The 21,037-nt window shown below is 36.4% G+C and overlaps 2 protein-coding genes across 2 annotated transcripts in view; both read right to left on the reverse strand.

The window, feature by feature from the left end:
• LOC107668299 (serine/threonine-protein kinase Nek11) overlaps nt 1-19,670 on the reverse strand; it is a 62,417-nt gene extending 42,747 nt beyond the window's left edge. Inside the window, exons 1-3 of the mRNA XM_016460122.1 lie at nt 19,608-19,670; nt 19,031-19,234; nt 4,888-5,053 (exon numbers count right to left, since the gene is read on the reverse strand). Of these exons, the coding sequence (XP_016315608.1) occupies nt 4,888-5,053; nt 19,031-19,206 (342 nt within the window). The 5' untranslated portion in view covers nt 19,207-19,234; nt 19,608-19,670. The remainder of the gene's footprint in view (nt 1-4,887; nt 5,054-19,030; nt 19,235-19,607) is intronic.
• A 753-nt stretch (nt 19,671-20,423) lies between these two features.
• Nucleotides 20,424-21,037, reverse strand: part of LOC107668278 (uncharacterized) — a 3,016-nt gene continuing 2,402 nt past the window's right edge. The window contains exons 6-7 of the mRNA XM_016460098.1: nt 20,669-20,760; nt 20,424-20,484 (exon numbers count right to left, since the gene is read on the reverse strand). Of these exons, the coding sequence (XP_016315584.1) occupies nt 20,424-20,484; nt 20,669-20,760 (153 nt within the window). The remainder of the gene's footprint in view (nt 20,485-20,668; nt 20,761-21,037) is intronic.

The raw sequence follows: 21,037 nt of genomic DNA on the forward strand, positions 1-21,037 counted from the left end.
TTTCACTCGCTAAAAAAAAAAAAAAAATTGTTTTCATTTATCAGAATGTCACGGATCTCAAATGAAATATATCAATTTTTTTTGTTGAGCAAATGCATCAAGCAACCAGGGGCACCAGAGTGTGATTTCAAGAAAAGTGGGAATCAAAAAGATTTGTAAATTGATAAAATAAATGCAGCCTTGGTGCACACAAGAAACTTCTTTCAAAAACATTAAGAAATAATACCGACCCCAAACTTTTGAATGGTAGTGTATATCATTTATTTTTATTAATATTTTAACAAAACCAAGAAAATTTTAACATACAATGAAAGTTCAGTCAATGTCAGTTGCAATTTACCTTGGTAAAAGAAAAGAGTAGAGTAGAGTAGAGTAGAGTAGAATAGAATAGAATAGAACAGAATAGAATAGAATAGAAGAGAAAAGATTAGAATAGATATGAATAAAATAGAATAGAATAGAATAGAAAAGAATAGAATAGGGTAGAATAGAATAGAAAAGAAAACAATAGAATCGAATAGAATAGAATAGAACAGAACAGAAGAGAGCAGAACAGAATAGAACAGAAAAGAAGTGAAAATAATCAAATAGAATTGAAAAGAATAGAATACAGAGTAAAGTAAAATAAAAACACTCATACATGACATTTCCAGGCTTAGAAAACATATTTTTCTCTGAATGTCCCTGAAATCCAGGATGTCTATGATGCTGGAAACTGGTGTCTAAGACAAGATTGTTATATTGACCAGTGCAACAAAAAATACTGCCCCTATCATTATCAAACATACAAATTATTTTCAAAAGATGTAGTCAAAATCGGCTTGTTTTGCATTAAGCAGATCTGGACTGCAATCTCTCAGTTTGAATGGGCATGACACTTCTGGTCTCAACAGTCTCTTTGATATCTTGAGACAGGAGCAGCTGGTGGGGTGAAGACTGGCCTGCTAAAGGAGATGAGATGACTGGCATGGACAGATCCGAGCCACATCACTAGAGAAGAGCAGAACTCCATCCTTTATCAGCTCACTGTTACCATTCAACCATTCAGGTGCAAAGTGCTCAGGGGGAATCAGATCAGTTTCTTTATGTGAGTGTGTGTGTGTGTGTGTGTGTGTGTGTGTGTGTGTGTTTGTATTGTCATGAAGGGCCAATGGTTGGAGCATAATAGAGGCTTCCCATGCCCTATGATTCCCACCCAGAGCTGTTTCTAACAGGAAGCCAGACCCTCTCTGTCTGTGTGTGTGTGTGTGTGTGTGTGTGTGCCTGTGGCTTCAGTTTCTTAGCATGGAGACATGACATTTATCCAAAGGAGTAGGTGGTAATGAGATCTGCAGTGAGTCATGAAGAGGACATTTTTATTAATTTACAACAGAATATTTTTCTTGTGACTATATCAAAGGCACCATTTCCACAAATAATTGCATGGTGGTATGCCAGACAATTAGTAAACACACACAGCCAGCTCCATATCTGCACCCGCTATGCTTTTATACAGCATCCTGAATAGTCAGACTATTAATTCAACTCCTGCATATTTGCTTTTTAAAAATCTGGCAGGCGATGGAATAATTAAGTTTTTTTTTGTTTTGTTTTTTGCACTGTGACATTATTTTCATGACAATTAAGGACATTTCCCCCTCAAATTCTCATTACTGTAAAGGGAAAAATCTCATTACCATTATCATAATACAGTAATGAAAACTATCTGGTCTTAACATTATTTTTAAAAATGCATATTAAAATAAAATAAAATAAAATACAGACAGAAGATCAAAGATCAATGAGTTTCATCTTGATTATAGTGAGTGTCTGTCAGATGCAAGTCAACCTACGTGGAACACGATGGCAAACGCATACGAGATGAAAGAGAACAGAATGAGGAGAACTAGAAGCTTGAAGCAGAGATATGCTTTCATTCTATTCATTCGATTTTCTTCTTGCTTTATTCAACTGCTGAGCAAACCTTGCCTCATTGAGAATGAGACAGTCACAAGATCAATGGTAGGGCCTATTGCTCATCCCATGTCTCTAGGAGAATGGAACTCAATGCATAGGAGGGATCTCCCTTAATATACATAGCAAATCCACATGACATGCAGTAACCCAGAGCACAGAGAACATATTCAAAACAGCATTAACATTACAGCAGGTGTTTATGTTTTTATAGCAGCTGTTCTTCAACAGTTCGAAACAATTTGGAAACAGCTGGTAAAATGCTGATGTGTTTCATTTTCTTCCATAGCTCTTCTGACCAAAAGCTTCTTCACAAGTTTTTAAACTTTATCTACTATTCAACCCAGAAAAGGACATTTCCCTCCAAATTCTCATTACTGTAATAGTCACGTTTGATATAAAGAGGACAGTTAACAAAAATTAAATTAGACTTTTCACTTTCGCAAATGTTGGACATTTGAAATTTAGCTCAGGTCAACACAGATTCAAATTTTGTAACAAGTTTAATGAAGCTAATAATTTAATATGGATGTGGTCTGACACATCAATTAAGTGCAGCAATTTGGACAAGAAAAAAAATGGTGTCCTAAGGCAAACTATCTCCATCACATTCCAAGGGGTAAGAAACACTTCCAAGGTAACATAGCTGTAGCATCTCTGTTCAAAAAAAAAAAAACTTGGCTTTTGACACAAGACAGAGAGGCTTGGAAACAGACCCAGAAAATCCAGAATTTTATTGCTACCCAGGAGACTTCACAGAATTCTCAGTTATGTTTCATCTACTGTATCACCTTTGTCTCACGTTTCCCCAAAAGTTATCATATTGAAATCTCTGACTCCACTGTCTTAGCAGTTTTTGTGACATTTTAAAGGGATAGTTCACCCAAAAATTAAAATTACCCCATGATTTACTCACCTTCAAGCCATCCTAGGTGTATATGGCTTTCTTCTTTCAGATAAATACAATCAGAGTTATATAAAAAAAATGTAAGAAATATATCCATATTTAAAACGTTTTAAATCGTAATCTCTAGCTTCTGCTGACTGTCGTCTGTGTGTTCACGAGAGAATGGCATTTCAGCGTAGGACGTAGGCATAGTGTAAGCTCCGGTGCGAAGTGACGAATGCGGAAGTGCAGAGGAGAGAGTAAAACAACAACACCACTCACAAATTATAAGTACACAACAAGGATTTGTATAGAAAAATGTCGGAGGATTTCGGTATAAACCAAGAGGAGACTGGTTTTCCTTTGCTGTAAAAAAAAAACCTGGTTCTCGTGAGACTAGCATATTCTTACCGGAGCTTACACTACGCCTACATCCTACATCTGAAGCTAGAGATTACGGTTTATAAAGTCTTAAATATGGATATTTGTCTTACACAAAAATATTGCTTTACTTCAGAAGGCCTTTATTAACCCCCTGGAGCCGTGTGGAGCACTTTTATGATGGATGGATGCACTTTTTTGGGCTTCAATATCACGACCCCCATTCACTGCCATTATAAAACTTGGAAGAGCCAGGACAATTTTTTTTATATAACTCCGATTGTATTCGTCTGATAGAACAAAGTCATATACTGTACTGTACACCTAGGATGGCTTGAGGGTAAATCATTGAGTACTTTTCATTTTTGGGTGAAGTATCCCTTTAATGGATAGTTCACCCAAAACAATTTTGTCATCATTTACACACATTTACAAGTTATTACTAAACTGTACGAGTTTCTGACCAAACAGTTGCTGGTAGCTACTGACTTCCATAGTATGAAAAAACATAGAAGTCAATGGCTACCAGCAACTGTTTGGTTGCCAATATTCTTCAAAATATCTTCTTTTGTGTTCAACAGTAGAAATTCATACAGGTTTGAAACAAAATGAGTGTGAGTAAATGATGACAGAATCTTCATTTTTGGGTGAACTATCCCTTTAAGATATCTTCTGAAACTCTAGAGGAGACTCATGTGAGATTACTAGTATATATTTCAGTATCTCAAAAATCTGAGAAGCAGATAAAGCAAACGTCTTCATCTGCTCTCCATTTATTCTCAATGCTGTCTAGGACAAACGATCAGAGATCTCATTCCTGATTTTTCTTTCCTATGAGGAATGTCCATTAAATTCACTGAGCGTTACCTGCAGAACAAAGCAACTCTGGACAACAGCCTGTGTGCCAAAGAAAAAGATAAAGGAGACGTGCAAAATGTAATAATCACTGACCAAGCCTTCCAAAGCATAGGGCAGAGATGACACGAGACCAGTCTGACCTGCAGATACGTCTTAATAAGCAAGGAAAAGATGAGAAGATCAGATGGTGAGATTGAGACAGAAGCTGTGGGGGAGATGAGCATGACCTGATGTCAGGATGCTCTCAGAAACTCTGATCCATCGCTGAACACAGAAAAGGCACCACAGGGATGAAGGAGGCGCTGGACAGTGTAAGTAGAGTATTTGAGAGCTGGTTACTGAATGGGCTTGGGAGCAAATACACCCAGAATTATGGCTAGGAATTCAACTAAACGGCAATGCAATCCATTTTACCTCTGTAACATGATGTGTTTACAAGTAAATTCAAAGAGGAAATGAAATGAGCAAGTTATTACTTTCCAATTACTTTTTGCACCAATGAATCATGCATAATAACATCAGGTGCGTGTATAAAGAATGTAAATAGAGTCAATTTTGATTTCATGTTGTCTTGGAAAACATCATCTGTACATTTTTCTAAAGCCCTTGGGGAAGGTACGTTCCTAAAGTGATCGTTCACTTTCATTTGGAATGGCCCTGTAAATAGTATTCCCTCTCCAGAGTGCTTTTCAAAGGCACAACAGGCCAACACAGTTTACCAAGACCAGATCATGCGACTTGCTTCAGGCTTATTCTGACTAGAAGAGACCACAAGAAGCTAAACCAGGTGTTCCCAGAGGACAGTTTACCTCACAGTACTCAGTGATGATGCAGAAGACGTCTCTCTCCAGGAAGCTGGTGTAGAACTTGAGGATGGCAGGATGGTTCAGCTGAGAGAGAAGCTGAGCCTCTTGAGTGGCATGGACCGTCTCATTGGGTTTCAGACCGCCAACAGGAATCTCCTTAAGCACCTTCCTGCACAATAAACCACAGGGAGGAGGTTAAAAATCATGGAAATGGCATATCATGATTTAATTATGTCTTGGAGCCATGAAGAGAAGCTTGTGGTTTCAATATCGCATGCAATACACACTACCCGTCAAACATTTGTAATAATTACGATTTTTTTTTAATGTTTTTGAAAAAAGTCTCTTATGCTCAAAAGCTGAATTTTCAGCAGCCATCACTCTAGTCTTTGTGTCACATGATAAATCATTCTAATTGATTGATTGGTTTAGTGTTCTCAAGTCTGCTTTATTGTCAATTCTTCCACATGTACAGCACATACACACAGAGAATTGAAATTGCGTTACTCTCAGACCCTTGGTGCATACAGATAACACTAACAGTAGAACATAAATACAGATAGATACAGATTTAAATATAAAATACAACTATACAATTATACAAATAAGGTAAAATATAAAAAAATATATAAAGCAGCATAAGGCGCATGGCAGATAGAGTGCAAACCAGTGAAGTAAACAACAGTGCAGATATAATGATTGTAGTGCAAAAGAGCTTATTCACCAGGCGGCTCACCTCACTCCTGTAGTTTGTCTCATCTCAAACTAGTGTTCAATTATTATCAGTTTTTATTGCTGTTTAGTTATGAATAATGGTTCTTGTTATTATCATTGTTAAAAAGTGTTTGCTTTTTTAATATTCTTGTGGAAACCATGATACCATTTTTTTCCAGGATTCTTTTATGAATAGAATGTTGAACAGTAATGAGCAACATTTATATGAAATAGAAATATTTTGTAATATTATAATAAACATTATAAAGCTATTAACATTCCTTTTGATCAATGCATCCTTGCTGAATAAAGGTATTAATTTCTTTTTTTAATTACTTACACCAAACTTTTTAATGGTAGTGTATCATGGTTTCCACAAAATATTAAGCAGCAAAAACTTTTTTCAAAATAATAATAAGAAATGTTTCTTGAGCACCAAATCAGCATATAAAAATTTTTTTTCTGAAGGACCATGTGACACTGAAGACTGGAGTAATGGCTGCTGAAAATTCATATTTGCAACCACAGGAATACATTTAATTCAAACTAATTTTTAAATAGAAAATGGTTTTTTTTTTATTGTAAAACTATTTCACAATATTACTATTTTTACTATAATTTTGATCAATTAAATGCAGACTTGATGAGCTTCTTTACAAAAAAAAACGTAAAAAAATTGAATTATTCAAGTTTTGTCCAGTATAAGTTTATGAAATAAACAGTAATAAAATTGGAGTCACAAACCATAGCAAAGTCAGTCACATTCATCATTACTCACATTATTTATTTTGTATATGCATATTATTTAAAGCATCCTACTTTCACAGACAACTCAAGATTGGCAGCTAATCCAGCCAGGAAAATAAAAAAATTAAGTTCTTAAAGAGTGTTAAGGCCCGTTCACACCAAGAACGATAACTATAAAGATAACTAACTATATTAGCAGACGATATTGTTTGTTTATTCTAAGTGCACGCTTGTCTGCCACTTTAAATTCTCGAGCTCGTTATAGCAGGATTGATTCTGATTGGGTGTCCATGTTTTTATCATTCATCAGCTGGAAAAATTGCTCTGAAAGTGATTTAAACAATATAGTTTCTCTGTGCCTTTATCGTTATAGCTGTGGTGTGGACTCTGCTATTCTTTAATATTGAGAACAATTTTTTGAACTATATCTTTATCGTTAACTTTATAGTTATCATCCTTGGTGTGAACAGGCCTTTAGGCTGTGGGTTTTGCTCTTAAGAGCCCCCCAAATCAACCTGCTCCTCTCATTGCTTGTTCAGCCTTTAATTTTCCACAATCTCTCTTCAATTTCCTACTTCCCGAGTCCTGCCACCGCTGCTCAGATGCATTGTTTATATAAGCGTCACATCACTCAATTACCAGCTGGCCCCAAAAATGTCATTTAGGGAAGAACAGATTGTTTTCCCTGACCTTTTCCAGCTTGAAGGGATCGGGAAGCCAGGGCCGCAATGTAAATTCAGTCTGTCATTAGCTCACAAATTATGAAGGGTCACTGTAATTATTCTGCTTTTAGTGTTGAAATGAAGGGATGGACATATCCATTGACAGAAAGTTGCCTTGGTCTTTTTGACCTTTTGCAGTGAGAAGGAAGAAAGAATCAGCCACCCATTTCAGATGAAAGACACGAGACTGATTTAAAATCAGAGAAAATCCATCTGAATAAAAACAATAAGCATAAATTATCACGCTATTATTCAATTCTAAAAATTGATGGTCTTGAATAATGCAGAACTTGTGATTATTAGCCATTTCTAAAAACGAAGAATGATTTTTGAATGACTGATAATTGGAGAGAAACTCTGTGGAGGATTATTTTTCCTCCAGTCGGCAGCAAAATATGATCGCCACGTCTGCTTATCAAACTTTATGCACATCATAATTCAAGTTAAATGGACAAATAAGGAATTCTCAGAGCGGCTAATTTAATCCCATCGGCTTTTATAGCGAGAAGAAAAATGCAAATGAGCATTTAACACAAAGCAGGGATTTAAAATCATATTTTAGTGACCTTATTTCCAGACCTTAAGGGAGTTAATCAAATACCACCAACAGAGAGGAACGCACTGCATCTGCCTCCTGGTTTTGGTGTAAATTGGTTCTGAGGTTATTGAAGGAGGACTCTCATTTTCCTCTCCTCTCTTTACTCCTACATTCTGTTCTTTCCTCTTCCTACTTGAAAATCATTACAGCAAAGGGAACAGGGTAAAGTGCACTTCAGTAGCTGAATGCTGGCCTTGGATAGCTCTCATTCATCATGTTTTCCTGGAAGCTGAGACACGGCCTAATAGGTAATGTGTTTTTAAAGATGCAGGAAGCAACTACTTAATGGAGTAGCTCATTCAGAACAAAACATTTTGGCAGCTCAGGTCATTCCAAACCCATATGACTTGAAATATGGGGAATGGAGATTTTAAGCACCAAAAGTACAAGTGCAAAAGTATCATAAGATTAATAAAAGTCGTCTACTGTATGTGATTAGTGTGCTATATTCTGTGCTAGACAGGTGCGGTCACATTTGCAAAATTTTGCAGGCAAAAAAGGTCTATTGTCAATAGCGTAGCAATGTATTAAGCTTACACAGAAGTAACTTTTAAACCAAACAGCTTTCTGTTGGTGAATGCGGCAAATTATGACTAATTTGAACACGAGTGAAATCAGGTATGGAACTTGTTTCATGAAACTCCCAAAAGCATGGTTTCCTATTTGAAATGACTAGATTTCATCTGTGAAATTTCACCAAGCAATGGTAAAAGTGGCTGCACCATATAATAGCCGTGTGATAAACAGACAGCTATTAATCGCTGTAACCCGGATCAGGAGTCAGTGAGTTGAACCGGATCAGTCGATTTCATGAACTAGGCTAATCATTCAGCATGATTTTGTGAACTTGGTATGAAGCCCCTAAAAGGACATGGTGATGGAAAAAATGAGATGGGAGTTAGACATTGAAACTTTTAATTAGCTCACAAAAACATTTGCATTCTCTAGCAAAAGTTCTGAACTTCCTCAAATTTGCGTCTGCTCCAGGCCAGTTCCAGGGTGTGCAAGCTTTAATGCATCATTTTTGGACATATATTTTTGTCCTGTCCATTTCTATGGTTATCACTATGTCAGTCATTGCAATTTTAAGATTGAATCCCACATTTATATGCGTATGCGCAACATGTATGTGGCTGCTGGTCCTCTTAGTAGCATGAAAAACAAAACTTCTATTAAAATTCTGAATGGATTATAAATAGCCTATAAAGCACGTAAAGTGCTATAAACTGTCACTCATCTTAGTTCATTGCAATCTCACAAAGTTCCGTTATAAATCCATGAAGCCCTACACTGCTCAATCTCTTATTTACATCTTGTCTACATTTTGTTTGTTACAATGTGATGATTCGTGAGCATGCAGAACTCGGCACTGGACAAAAACTCTGGTGTTTTGAGTGTTGAGTGGATTCTAACTTAAAGACTTTTGATTGGCCATTGCGTTCAAGAAATTGTAGCATTTGGACCAATCAGACACACAACTATTTGTTATATTTAACAAATAATATCTAACGCCCCCTCACCTAACCAAAGGGCCAACTATGAGGGTCTATGGACCCTTCCCCCGAAATGCAACTAACACCTCAAAAGGGCAGAACAGGCCTCTGGTTCCATGGCAACCAAAGACAAACCATCTGATAACACTAGTTTTATTGCTCAAAGGAATGCGGGCAGAGCAACTCTTACTCAAGTCTCTCTAAAACAGACACATAATGCCCATAAAATTGACTCTTATCTAATTAATTAATGGAAAACCCTTCTTTGAATGAACACACATATACTTCAGGTCATTGTGTATGTTGTTACTGTTCTTGTATTTAGTATAAGCGGTAGACCCCATTGTAAAATGGCACTGATGGTTTTTGACTGAGGTGGTTCTGACTCATTTTCCATAACTGCATTCTCTGGTTTCTCTAATGGCTTCATTCATCCACTTTAGCTCCCCTTTTGTATGTCCGCGTGAGTGTATGTATGTTTGTTTGTTTGTTAGACTAGTTTGTGTTAGTGTTTAGTTAATAAAACTCTTGTGCACAAATTACATGAGTTTCTGATTCTGCCTTGCAAATTAATGTCCCTTTACGATTTTGATCCTTGCTACATGCTCTAATGCATTAATAATGTATGAAGGTGTTTTCTGTGGCCTCCTTTCCTAGAGTTGATATGAACTTTCACTGAATGTTCGCTGGACGAACAGATTAGTTGAGGGCAATTTAATTCTCCTACAGTTACTACTGGCAGCTGATATAAATAATTGTAATTAATCATAATTAATTGTAATTATGATTATCCCTTTTGAGCTGATTTGCTACAAAATCAACATCAAAACTTTGACGTTCTCCAGAGTGCAAACACAAATACACACTGGAGCATTTGCCAAATCGTTTTACTACAGCTTTAACTGAAAGCAGAAGCACTAAAAGCACTAAAAGCAGAAGCTTTGTGTTCTCCTAAAGAAAAATTGTACCAAAATCGTACCAGTCATACCAAATGAAACGATATGAGAATGAGTAAATGATGGCAGACTTTTCATTTTTTGTTGAACCATCCTGTAAACCTTTTCAACGTGCACAACAGAACGTTTTGTGCACATAATGCCTCTAAATGCCACTACACCCACAGGGAAATAAGGCAAGATTTCTTTATCATGCTATGAGATGCCATATCTCTAGAGACAATTACAACTAATGCTCAACATAAAGCTAAATGTTCAAGCATGACTGATAGAAAACACTAGGTATACTATGTGTGGCCTATTCATATTTCCCATTTCTTCTGAAACTTAATTTTTACATGCTTTGAAATTATACTTGAACCTTCAATATTTCAGTTACCAGTCCAGAAACCCCTTTCAACCTAACACCCCTAATAGGGTTGGGCGATGTATACCAAATTGGACTGTTACATTACAGTACATAAAATTTCACTTACCACATAAAGAGAGTAAGGGGAGATGACTGAGGACGATGGTGAATGATTTGCAGATCCTGAAAATCTCGAAAGTGAAAGTGAAACTAAAACGCGATCTCGCATTCAAAAGAGCCAGGCATAATAGCGGCTCCCTGATGCCCGCAATTTATATACAGTATAATAGCCCAATGACATAACTGCGAGAGAAGATACTGAAATGCATATTTTCATCCCATTGCCATTCCCATTCGGAACACGGCATTGGGATGCGGTGGATTGCGGGGGAGGGGGTGGGGGGGGTTTTGTATGGGAATCGCGATGCCGGCTCAACATCGTGATGTCTATCAGCCCAACCCTAACCCCTAACAAACAAAATGGCCAACATGATCAACTTCATGAAGTGATGTAGCAACTTAGACAATCTCCAGAGTGCAAACACAAATACACACTGGAGCATTTGCCAAATCGTTTTACTACAGCTTTAACTGAAAGCAGAAGCACTAAAAGCACTAAAAGCAGAAGCTTTGTGTTCTCCTAAAGAAAAATTGTACCAAAATCGTACCAGTCATACCAAATGAAACGATATGAGAATGAGTAAATGATGGCAGACTTTTCATTTTTTGTTGAACCATCCTGTAAACCTTTTCAACGTGCACAACAGAACGTTTTGTGCACATAATGCCTCTAAATGCCACTACACCCACAGGGAAATAAGGCAAGATTTCTTTATCATGCTATGAGATGCCATATCTCTAGAGACAATTACAACTAATGCTCAACATAAAGCTAAATGTTCAAGCATGACTGATAGAAAACACTAGGTATACTATGTGTGGCCTATTCATATTTCCCATTTCTTCTGAAACTTAATTTTTACATGCTTTGAAATTATACTTGAACCTTCAATATTTCAGTTACCAGTCCAGAAACCCCTTTCAACCTAATACCCCTAATAGGGTTGGGCGATGTATACCAAATTGGACTGTTACATTACAGTACATAAAATTTCACTTACCACATAAAGAGAGTAAGGGGTGATGACTGAGGACGATGGTGAATGATTTGCAGATCCTGAGCATCACTGACAAACATCTAATCTTGTAAAATGTGTGGTAAGTACTGCTGCTCCATAGTATAAACAGAGTATGTGCGATCGCAAATCTCGAAAGTGAAAGTGAAACTAAAACGCGATCTCGCATTCAAAAGAGCCAGGCATAATAGCGGCTCCCTGATGCCCGCAATTTATATACAGTATAATAGCCCAATGACATAACTGCGAGAGAAGATACTGAAATGCATATTTTCATCCCATTGCCATTCCCATTCGGAACACGGCATTGGGATGCGGTGGATTGCGGGGGAGGGGGTGGGGGGGGTTTTGTATGGGAATCGCGATGCCGGCTCAACATCGTGATGTCTATCAGCCCAACCCTAACCCCTAACAAACAAAATGTCCAACATGATCAACTTCATGAAGTGATGTAGCAACTTAGATAACAAACAATGATTTTAATGGCACAAACACTAGGCCGCACTATTATGAAGCTCACATTAGTGAGACTTACTTGAACGGTAAGACACACAGAGAATCATTACGGTAAATTATGACAGGTTGGTCTAATTTCGAAAATCTAATTTCGTCTTGGCCACTTCCTCTCATGTCTCATTAGATATAACATACCTTTATAATGCATTATGTCACAAGACCAATCTAATGAACAGTTGAGCAGATGTTGTGGAAAGCCGTTTACACTGTACTATGGATTCACATTAGAAGTTTCTACCTGAATAATGATAAGTGATCAAAACAACAAAATATTATGATCATCCATAAAGCTGTTACATGTTTGTGTTTATCCACTAAATTTTAAGTAAAGGATAAACTAAACTCTGTTCACACTGTACAGTTTATATGATGATAATGTCAGTTATTTTATCATGTAACGGTAAGATGGCACTTAATAGCTTTGTTTAAAAACATTTTCATGAACATTTAACATGAGGCAGTGATCTTTAGCTGTGACTATATTTACGAAAATGACCTCTCATTCCTTGTACTGCCATTGTATATTTATATGAAATATATTTATATACGTATATATATATATATATATATATATATATATATATATATATATATCAGTCTCATCTTGTTAGTCTAAACATCCACTAATCAATGTTCTCTAGTCTGTTAGATAATAACAAACAGATGGTCCCCTCATGTCAAAGCAGACGTGTCTATGTTAATTTCTTTTACCAGGACTGTAATACAGAATAGAACCCCTTAATCTGTAGTTTAAAAATGTGTCAAGGACAGATATGGGTCACTTAAAATCGATTCTTAATATTAACTTTATTCTGAAGGTATATTAAATACAGGTATCCACATAACTGTTTCTTCTCGCTAACAGGGTGACAGAAATATGAAAAATGTGATACAGAGCGACTATAAAAACCTGCTCTGCAAATATACTACTCTGTTGTGTTACTATGGTTGCCAAGCGCAATGACAAGCAATAATTTAATTTAGCCTAAATGTAAATATACGTGGTTTCAATTTCAATCTCACCATATTGCGTCACATTACATGTTTATGTAAATTTTAGGCATTTTACGTGTGGAAGAATGTAAAGAAAAGCTCAGCTAGACCTCTTCTGACAGAAAATGGTATATCATCGATAAAAAACCATCAATCACTGAAATTTCCTGTGGTGAATAATTGAACACGCGTTCATGTCCCATTTCTTAGTCTCTCTCTGGAGGTGTAGAGGCAATTTAAGATCTATTTTAAGGATATTGGAAAGCTGAGCAAATAACCAACCACAATCCTTTGAAATTTTAACCTGCATGGTTCCATATTCTATTTCAACACCGAGATCAGAGGAAACAGGTTTAAATATACAGTAAATGACAGGGCTCTGTTGATCAACTCCTGCTCATTTTCAAAGTCTACATCCTTTGAATTAAAACAACCAAAGCCTTGGCCCAAATTAAACTGTCAGCCCTTATCTGTGATGAGGTTTTGCAGAAAATAATTGCATCATCTTAGAACATCACATACACAATTAAACCAATTAAAAAAATTCAGACTGGCTACAATATGAATGGATTATGTTCATCAACAACTGAGCAACTCTCTCTATAAATGTGGCAAATATTTTTCTCTTTTTGAGGTGTTGTTAAGGCCGGATAACACTAAAAGGCACCATCACGAATACCATGATGTGTAATGTAAAAAATAAATGGAGAGGATATTCCCATGATACATGAACCAGGTCAGTGAATGAACCAGTTTAAAGGTCTGGAATCAAACAGATGTAGCAGCATAGACCAAGAAAGCCCCAAATCTGTCATGCAGTGGTGTGGCAAGGAAAGTATAGCGTGCCTAAGAGAGAGAGAGAGCTATCAGGAGGTGGAGAGAGACCAGCCTGTACGAGAGTCAGGGCACCTGAAAACAAACTGGGAGATTTCTGGTGGACCTGGACCCAAGTGGGAGGTTGCATAACTAAGAGCTGGATCATGAGGTGAGCAGAAATAAGCACTGCTGCCAGGAGTCTCTCCAGGGAATCTTGTCTGACAGGCAAATCCACAGAGGACAAGCTGAAAGTGGGCTAGCAGGGCTGAAGAGAGAAACATTCCCCTTCCTTGAGTGAGATTAGCCACCTCTGGCCGCTGAGAGGAGAATAAACAAATGATATTCATAATGCTTCAGATCTGGTTTTGTTTAAGTGACTGCCACATTGTAATAAAGAGACAACTGTTCCTCATTTAAAATTAAAATAGGACATGAGGGGTCAAGGGGTCAAGAGATTAAATCAGCAGTCACAAACAAGATAACAAACCATTTTTTACACCATTCAAAATCTCATTTCAGATTTAATCACAGTGCACCAAAAATTTACATTTTGTCATCATTTACTAATACTCCTCTTTCAAGAGAGTTCATGAGAGATGTCTGCTTGGAGACCAACTTTTTAATGAATTGATTTATCCAGTACCAAAACCTTCTGAATGACTAGTTCATTAATCAGACTGACTTCAACTTCAATCAACAAATGTTTGTCACTCAAAGGTACTGAATGATTTGTTTCTTTTGTGTTCTTTTAAAGGCTTAAAAAGCTCCATTCATTGTAATTGAATTGGAAAAGTGTGACAGATGAAAACTGATAATATAAAAATGTTGAAGGCACAATATGTAAGATTTTTTTTTTATTAAAATATCCAAAAACCACTAGAACAGTGTTATATATATTGCTGACTTGTGTACTTACATTATTCCAAATGTTTCGAAGAATGTTTAAATCCAGAGAAATAAGCAATTTTAACTAGTGACACGAAGTCATTAGCTCATCCATGAACATGATTTCTGCCCGAGTCCCGTCGGATTGCATCGGCTGTGGGGATGAAGACGACAACTCCCATGATTCCACACTCAAGTCACAGCGTCTTCAAACTAGGCCTTTGTCTTTGTTTATTTTGAATATGCGCCCTCTAGCGGCGAAAATTACATATTGTGCCTTTAATTCAAAATATTAATTAATACTATAACAGTACATACAGCTAAAATAACATAAGCATAAGTAAATGATGACAGAATTACTTTTTGGGGGTTTTATTCCTTTTGATACATTCTGTATTGGGATACCTTAACCAGGACAAGGTGGTAAAATGACAAGTTTGCAATTATAATCATATTTCCCATACGTGGATTTATTTAGAAGACAACACTGCTTGGAAATCCTTTGTGCTCACAGTGGTCCTTTTGGCACATTTGTGAGACTATTAATGAACACCAGAGCAGATGACGGGCTGCTCTTCTCTGCTCACATTCATTTTTTAAATAGGGATGTTGTTTGCGTAAAGGTCACACTTCTCAAAATGGCTCCCCATCTGGATAAAATACAGATTGTGTCACACTGAATATATATTCGAAATCCATTATATGGTTCATTTAATTTTATTTCTTCTATAAAACAAAAACGGAGATGTTCAGCAGGATGTCTGAGCTGCTCTTTTATCATTCAAGAAAAGTAGATGGTGATTTATATTCTCATGCTCCAAAAAGGACAAAATAAGCATCATAAAACAGTCCTATAACGCAAGTCTCTAGTACATGAATTTATAGTGATAAATGAGATGTGGAAACAAAAACAAACCAGAGGTAAGCAATACGCAAGTGTAAAATAATCTGTCTTAAAATGTGTTACAAGGGTCCTCATACATCAAGAGTAGGTAAAGAGGGCACCATTATTTACAATCACAAACAAGCAATAAGCACAGCCCTAAAATCATACAATCGCTACAGCTTTACATCATCATCAGTCTGTATATTCCAGCCCGACTATATAAAGCATTCAAGCAAATGCTGAAGCAGTGGCTTTTTGGAAAGACCTGCTTTGGGACCCACAGGATGTGAGCCGTACTGTTGGGGCGAATTCGGAATAAAAATTAATTTGTCTGGGCTAATAAAGCCCAGTGAGTAGCCAGCTGGAGGAAAGGGGTACGGCAGTCTCAGCTCACAGCGCCCAGCACTAACATTTGGCTCTCACAAAGAAACAAAGGAGTTCATAGCACTTTAAGAGACACTGAGGCAGTAACACAAAACACACACCCAGCAGGATTTTAAGGCTGAGAGAAGACTAAAGAAGAAGAACTGGTGTATAAGTGTGCTGGAGAGAAAGGAACAGGAGGTGCGGTGGTATTCTGAAGGTGGGCATTCAGGTTTGGTGCCAGCACTCTGCATGTGACAGGTCAGAGCCTGGCAAACAGCTGCGATGGGCTAAAAAGCAGAAAGCTCAGGGCCAAAGGAGCAGTAACCCGTAGCGTGACGCCACTCGCCTGTGGGCAGCTAAAGTGTGGACCTCTTCCTAATTGGCCTCCATTTCCACCAGCATCTCTCCAGCTTTCAGTTCCAGCTCCTCGTCTGATATGAGTTTCACAGTATGTTGCCAAGTAGATTGTGTGTAACTGGCTCTTCTCCAGGCAGTTTGCTTGTGTATTTGAATCCAATTATAAACTCACAGACCAAAAATCATAGAAATCAATATGTGAAGGATAATAAGTGGGCAGAAAAATACACCCGATCAAGACAGAGCTCTACTGTCCAAGATCTATAATACATAGATGAAACTATCCATTAGAAATCCCATTCATCTTAATGGTAGTTGCTAAGATGGCCCATTCAGCTCCAAACTGAATTTCAGTCTATTACTTACACAAAACTATCATATGACTTCAGAAGACTTAAAATACAGAATGGTCATATGCACCACTTTTATGATATTTTTATAGTGCTTTGCATCCCTGTTAATTTTAATTGCATGGACAAGAGTGCCTAATGTGATTCCTGAAAATTTCTCCTTTTGAGCTCTACTGAAAGAAAAAATATTATTGGTAAGGAAAATTGGTAAAAGTGTCATGGTTAATTTCACAAAATTAATTTCATAAATTATAATTTTTTTCATTACATTTTTTTACATATTAAAATAGATAAAAAGTGACAGTAAAGGCATTTATAATGTTACAAAAGATTTATATTTCAAATAAATGCTGTTGTTTTTAACTGTATATTCATCAAAGAATCCTGGAAATGTGTCACAGTTTCTACAAAAATATTAAGCAGCACAACTGTTTTCAGCATTGAATGATTTTTTAAGGATTATGTGACACTGAAGACTGGAGTAATTGCTGTTGAAAATTCAGCTTAGCCATCACAGAAATAAAGGGTTATTAAAATAATAATAATAATAAATAAACTAATAATATTTCACAATATTACTGCTTATACTGTGTTTTTGGTCAAATAAATGTAACCACGCATAAGACACAGCTTTCAAAAATATTTTAAAAATCTTACCAACCCCAAACTTTTGAATGGCAGTTTTGATAATTGTGTTTCTCAGATGTTTATAAGAAGACACGAAACTATGTAGAAAATTAGTTTCCTAGGAAAAATATCAATAGTTTAGTGCTCATTTCCACCTTTGACCAGAATCAAGAGCCACGTAATAAACCCATGTATATAACAGACACAGTCAAATATTTGTTCTGTTCTGAGAGCAATATCCTCATATTGTAAGAGCTGTTGGTTTTAATTTATTGTGGTAGCTTCTCTGTGAACTGAATCTGGGTAAGATGTAATATTGCCTTGATCACCAAAGCACCTAATGCCTCCTGAAATAACAACTCACAATTTCCTTTTTTCTTTTCTTATCTCCGTTTCGAAAACAAACCTACCTGTTTAAGACTGCAGTCCTCTACAAAAGCAATAAATCAACTTTACATATTTCATAACACATCCAGATGATACCAGTGAAACCTCCCCTCAGGACGTCAAATGGAAAAAAAGCTATAAGAATCTAGTAAATCGCATAAGACTTTATGCATTTGAGCAAATATTCCAGTGACAGGCCATTTATTCTGTCTAAGGAAAAAACTTAATGTGCACCTATACAGAAAGATAGACATTTACATTACTAACCAATGAAAACTGGATGAAGCATGAGAGTATTAACATTACATGAACTGTAAATATTGCTCTCTAATGAAAGAATAATAGAGAGTTTGATCTTACATCACTTGTGATCATAAGGAATAACAGATATGTTGATAGTAAAATGAAGGGTTCCTCAACTATCTCTAAGGAAAATAATACCGACTGTTTACTAGTTACAAAGACCAATGCTGCTCCCAAGTGGCTGGACAGAGAAGCGAATTTTGAAGAGAAAAAATAAATAAATATTGCCAGAATTTTAATCATTTCAACAAAACCAAAATGAGCACAAGAATATTTTCTCTCCTGCAGAGTATGCATCTGGAATCATCATTACAACTCATTAAATCCTACACAGAAAAAAATACTAGTAAAATTAACTAGTAAATAAACCCTCTAATAATATCTGTAAATCCGAGACTATTTAAAATAAAATAATGATGTTATTTTCACAATGACTTTTTAATTAGACATTCTATGCATAATCATAAGTCTTACCGTAAGCTTCAAAGCTTATATTTTAAAAAGTAGACCAACAGACATATACAGTATAGGCACATAATTAGGCCATGTGCACATGTGTGGGTGTGTGTGACAGTGTGCTTATGATGGGGGTTGTGAATGTGGTTATTGGAAGGTTGCCTAGTACATGCAGTCTTTCCTCAGTTCTTCAAACACCTCGGAAACTGATACAATCTGTGATATGTTTCACTTCAATTATGAGATATTCTAATTTATGACAGTTTGTAATAGCATATTCTTTCCTTACCCATTAATTCCCCTGCTTTGACTAATATTATAACCCTAAATGCATGGTGACCACTAGTGTGGAGATATGTAGAACTCTCTCTACAAAACTCAACCAATACAGAGTTAAATTTGGTCGTCAAAGTAGGTCCTCTGGAAGCAGACTGCATGGGAATCACTGCTGTAAAGAACATTGGTGGCGAAAAATATTAAAGGACTTACAGTTTCTCCGCTGCTACTGCCTTTGTGTCTTTAACAAGGTAAACAGTGGCGAAGCTGCCCTTCCCGAGTCTCTGCTGGATGATGTATCTGTTAGCAATCAGACTGCTCTGGTCAGGAGGTGTTTGTGTGGCAGGATGGCATTGTGCTTGGCCTGGACGCTCACGAAATCTGGGCATTTTTCAGTCATGAATCCAGAGCAGCCAACTACAAAGAGATAAAGGTCGAGAAAATGTCAACAGATGCTCTCTTGTGACGTTTTATTTCTTTTTCTTTTGGTTATTTATTTTGTGTTTTGGTATTTTAAGTTCCTGAATTGAAAACTAAAAGTATATGCAACATAAACAACAATTATTTTGAAAATGACTTACAATAACAATGTATCATATTTTTGTCTGGTTTTTTTTTTCGTTAACATGCGTAGCAAAAACAAAATAAAAAAAATACAGAATAAAGTTCAGTTTGTATATTTAGCGATGCATAATAAATGATATCATCAAAAAGACTAACCAAATTCATTACACTTGCTCGTTTTGTTTTATATAAACAAATTATTGCAGTTGATAGGTTTTTTTTGTACCTCACCTGTGCGTCGGAAGTTCGTTCGGACACATGCGCTCAACTTCCGTGTGTTAAGTCGTTGTCATGGGAACAGTGCAGTTGAATGTTTCTCCTTTAGATGGCGCTAATGTGCAGTGTTGACTGTCAACCAAATAAAGTTTTACGTGTTTACTCAGGTTTTTGATATCAGTGAATCTTGATCAGTTATGAAATCAAATAATGGGATCACGTAGGCTTAAAAATAAAAAAATAATAATAAAAACTAAAAAAAATGTCACAAAAACTTTATTATGCTTATTTGTTCTATAACAATAGTTGCACATTCATGACATTCCTTACTATTAAAAATGTATTAAAAAGCAAAGCAACACAAAACTGCATGTCCTTGAGTGTCAAATGCGGACAGGTGAGACCTGTGAGTTTCTGAAAGTTCTTGATTAGCCTTCATATTTACATCTATTTTCGTTTGGTATAGCCTATTTACACCCCCCCACAAAATGCTTTTATCAATCTAGTTCAAATGAAGCACATTTATATTTGTATAAAAGAAGTAACCAGAGAGTTCATCTGACATTTTTAGAGCTAAAATACACACACACACACACACACACAGGTTTGTTTTTATGGTTTATGGGGACTCTCCATAGGTGTAATGGTTTTTATACTGTACAAACCGTATTTTCTATTGCCCTACACCAGCCCTACCCCTAAACCTACCCCTCACAGGAAACTTTCTGCATTTTTAGATTTTCACACACACACACATACACACACACACACAGAGGCGCATGTTTGCTTTTATGTCACGATACAAATCTGTAGGCTGAAAGCATGATTAACCGTTCATCACTGCGCTGTAGATGGTTGAATCATTCTCCTGCTCTGTGTTTGCAGACCTAGAAATAAAGAAGACCATTACAGTGAAATAACCATACTCATTTTCACTATCAATATTACTTCAAGATATACAAATGTGATGTCAAATTGTGTTGTGTAGCATCATCTCCATAACTACTGGTCAGATTAAATAAAGCAATTACAGTGTATTTGACCACAGTTCTATGTGTCTTGAATGCTCACACCTGAAGCAGTTCTTTGGGTTTAATGTTGACAGATGAATATTCCACTTCATCTTCCTGCTGTACATCCTCAGCTCCTGGTAGGTTGTCAGCCTAACAGCAAACAGATGGTGCAGAAATTATGTGTACGTATAACTTATAACTTATACTTACGTATAAAGATAACATCTTTTGTTCTGTTTAATGGTTACCCTGCTGAAAAGACCAGCTTAGCTAAGCATACCCAGTGTGGTTTTTCTGATGAAGCTGGTTGACCAAACAACACTTGCTGTTTAAGTTGGCTAAGAAGCATCCAGCCAGTGTACATTCATCCATACATATATAGGCTATAGGCTATTTGTGTGTATACATACATACATACATACATATA

This window comes from Sinocyclocheilus anshuiensis, unplaced genomic scaffold, assembly GCF_001515605.1.
Source record: "Sinocyclocheilus anshuiensis isolate Anshui unplaced genomic scaffold, SAMN03320099.WGS_v1.1 scaffold1623, whole genome shotgun sequence".
NCBI lineage: Eukaryota > Metazoa > Chordata > Actinopteri > Cypriniformes > Cyprinidae > Sinocyclocheilus > Sinocyclocheilus anshuiensis.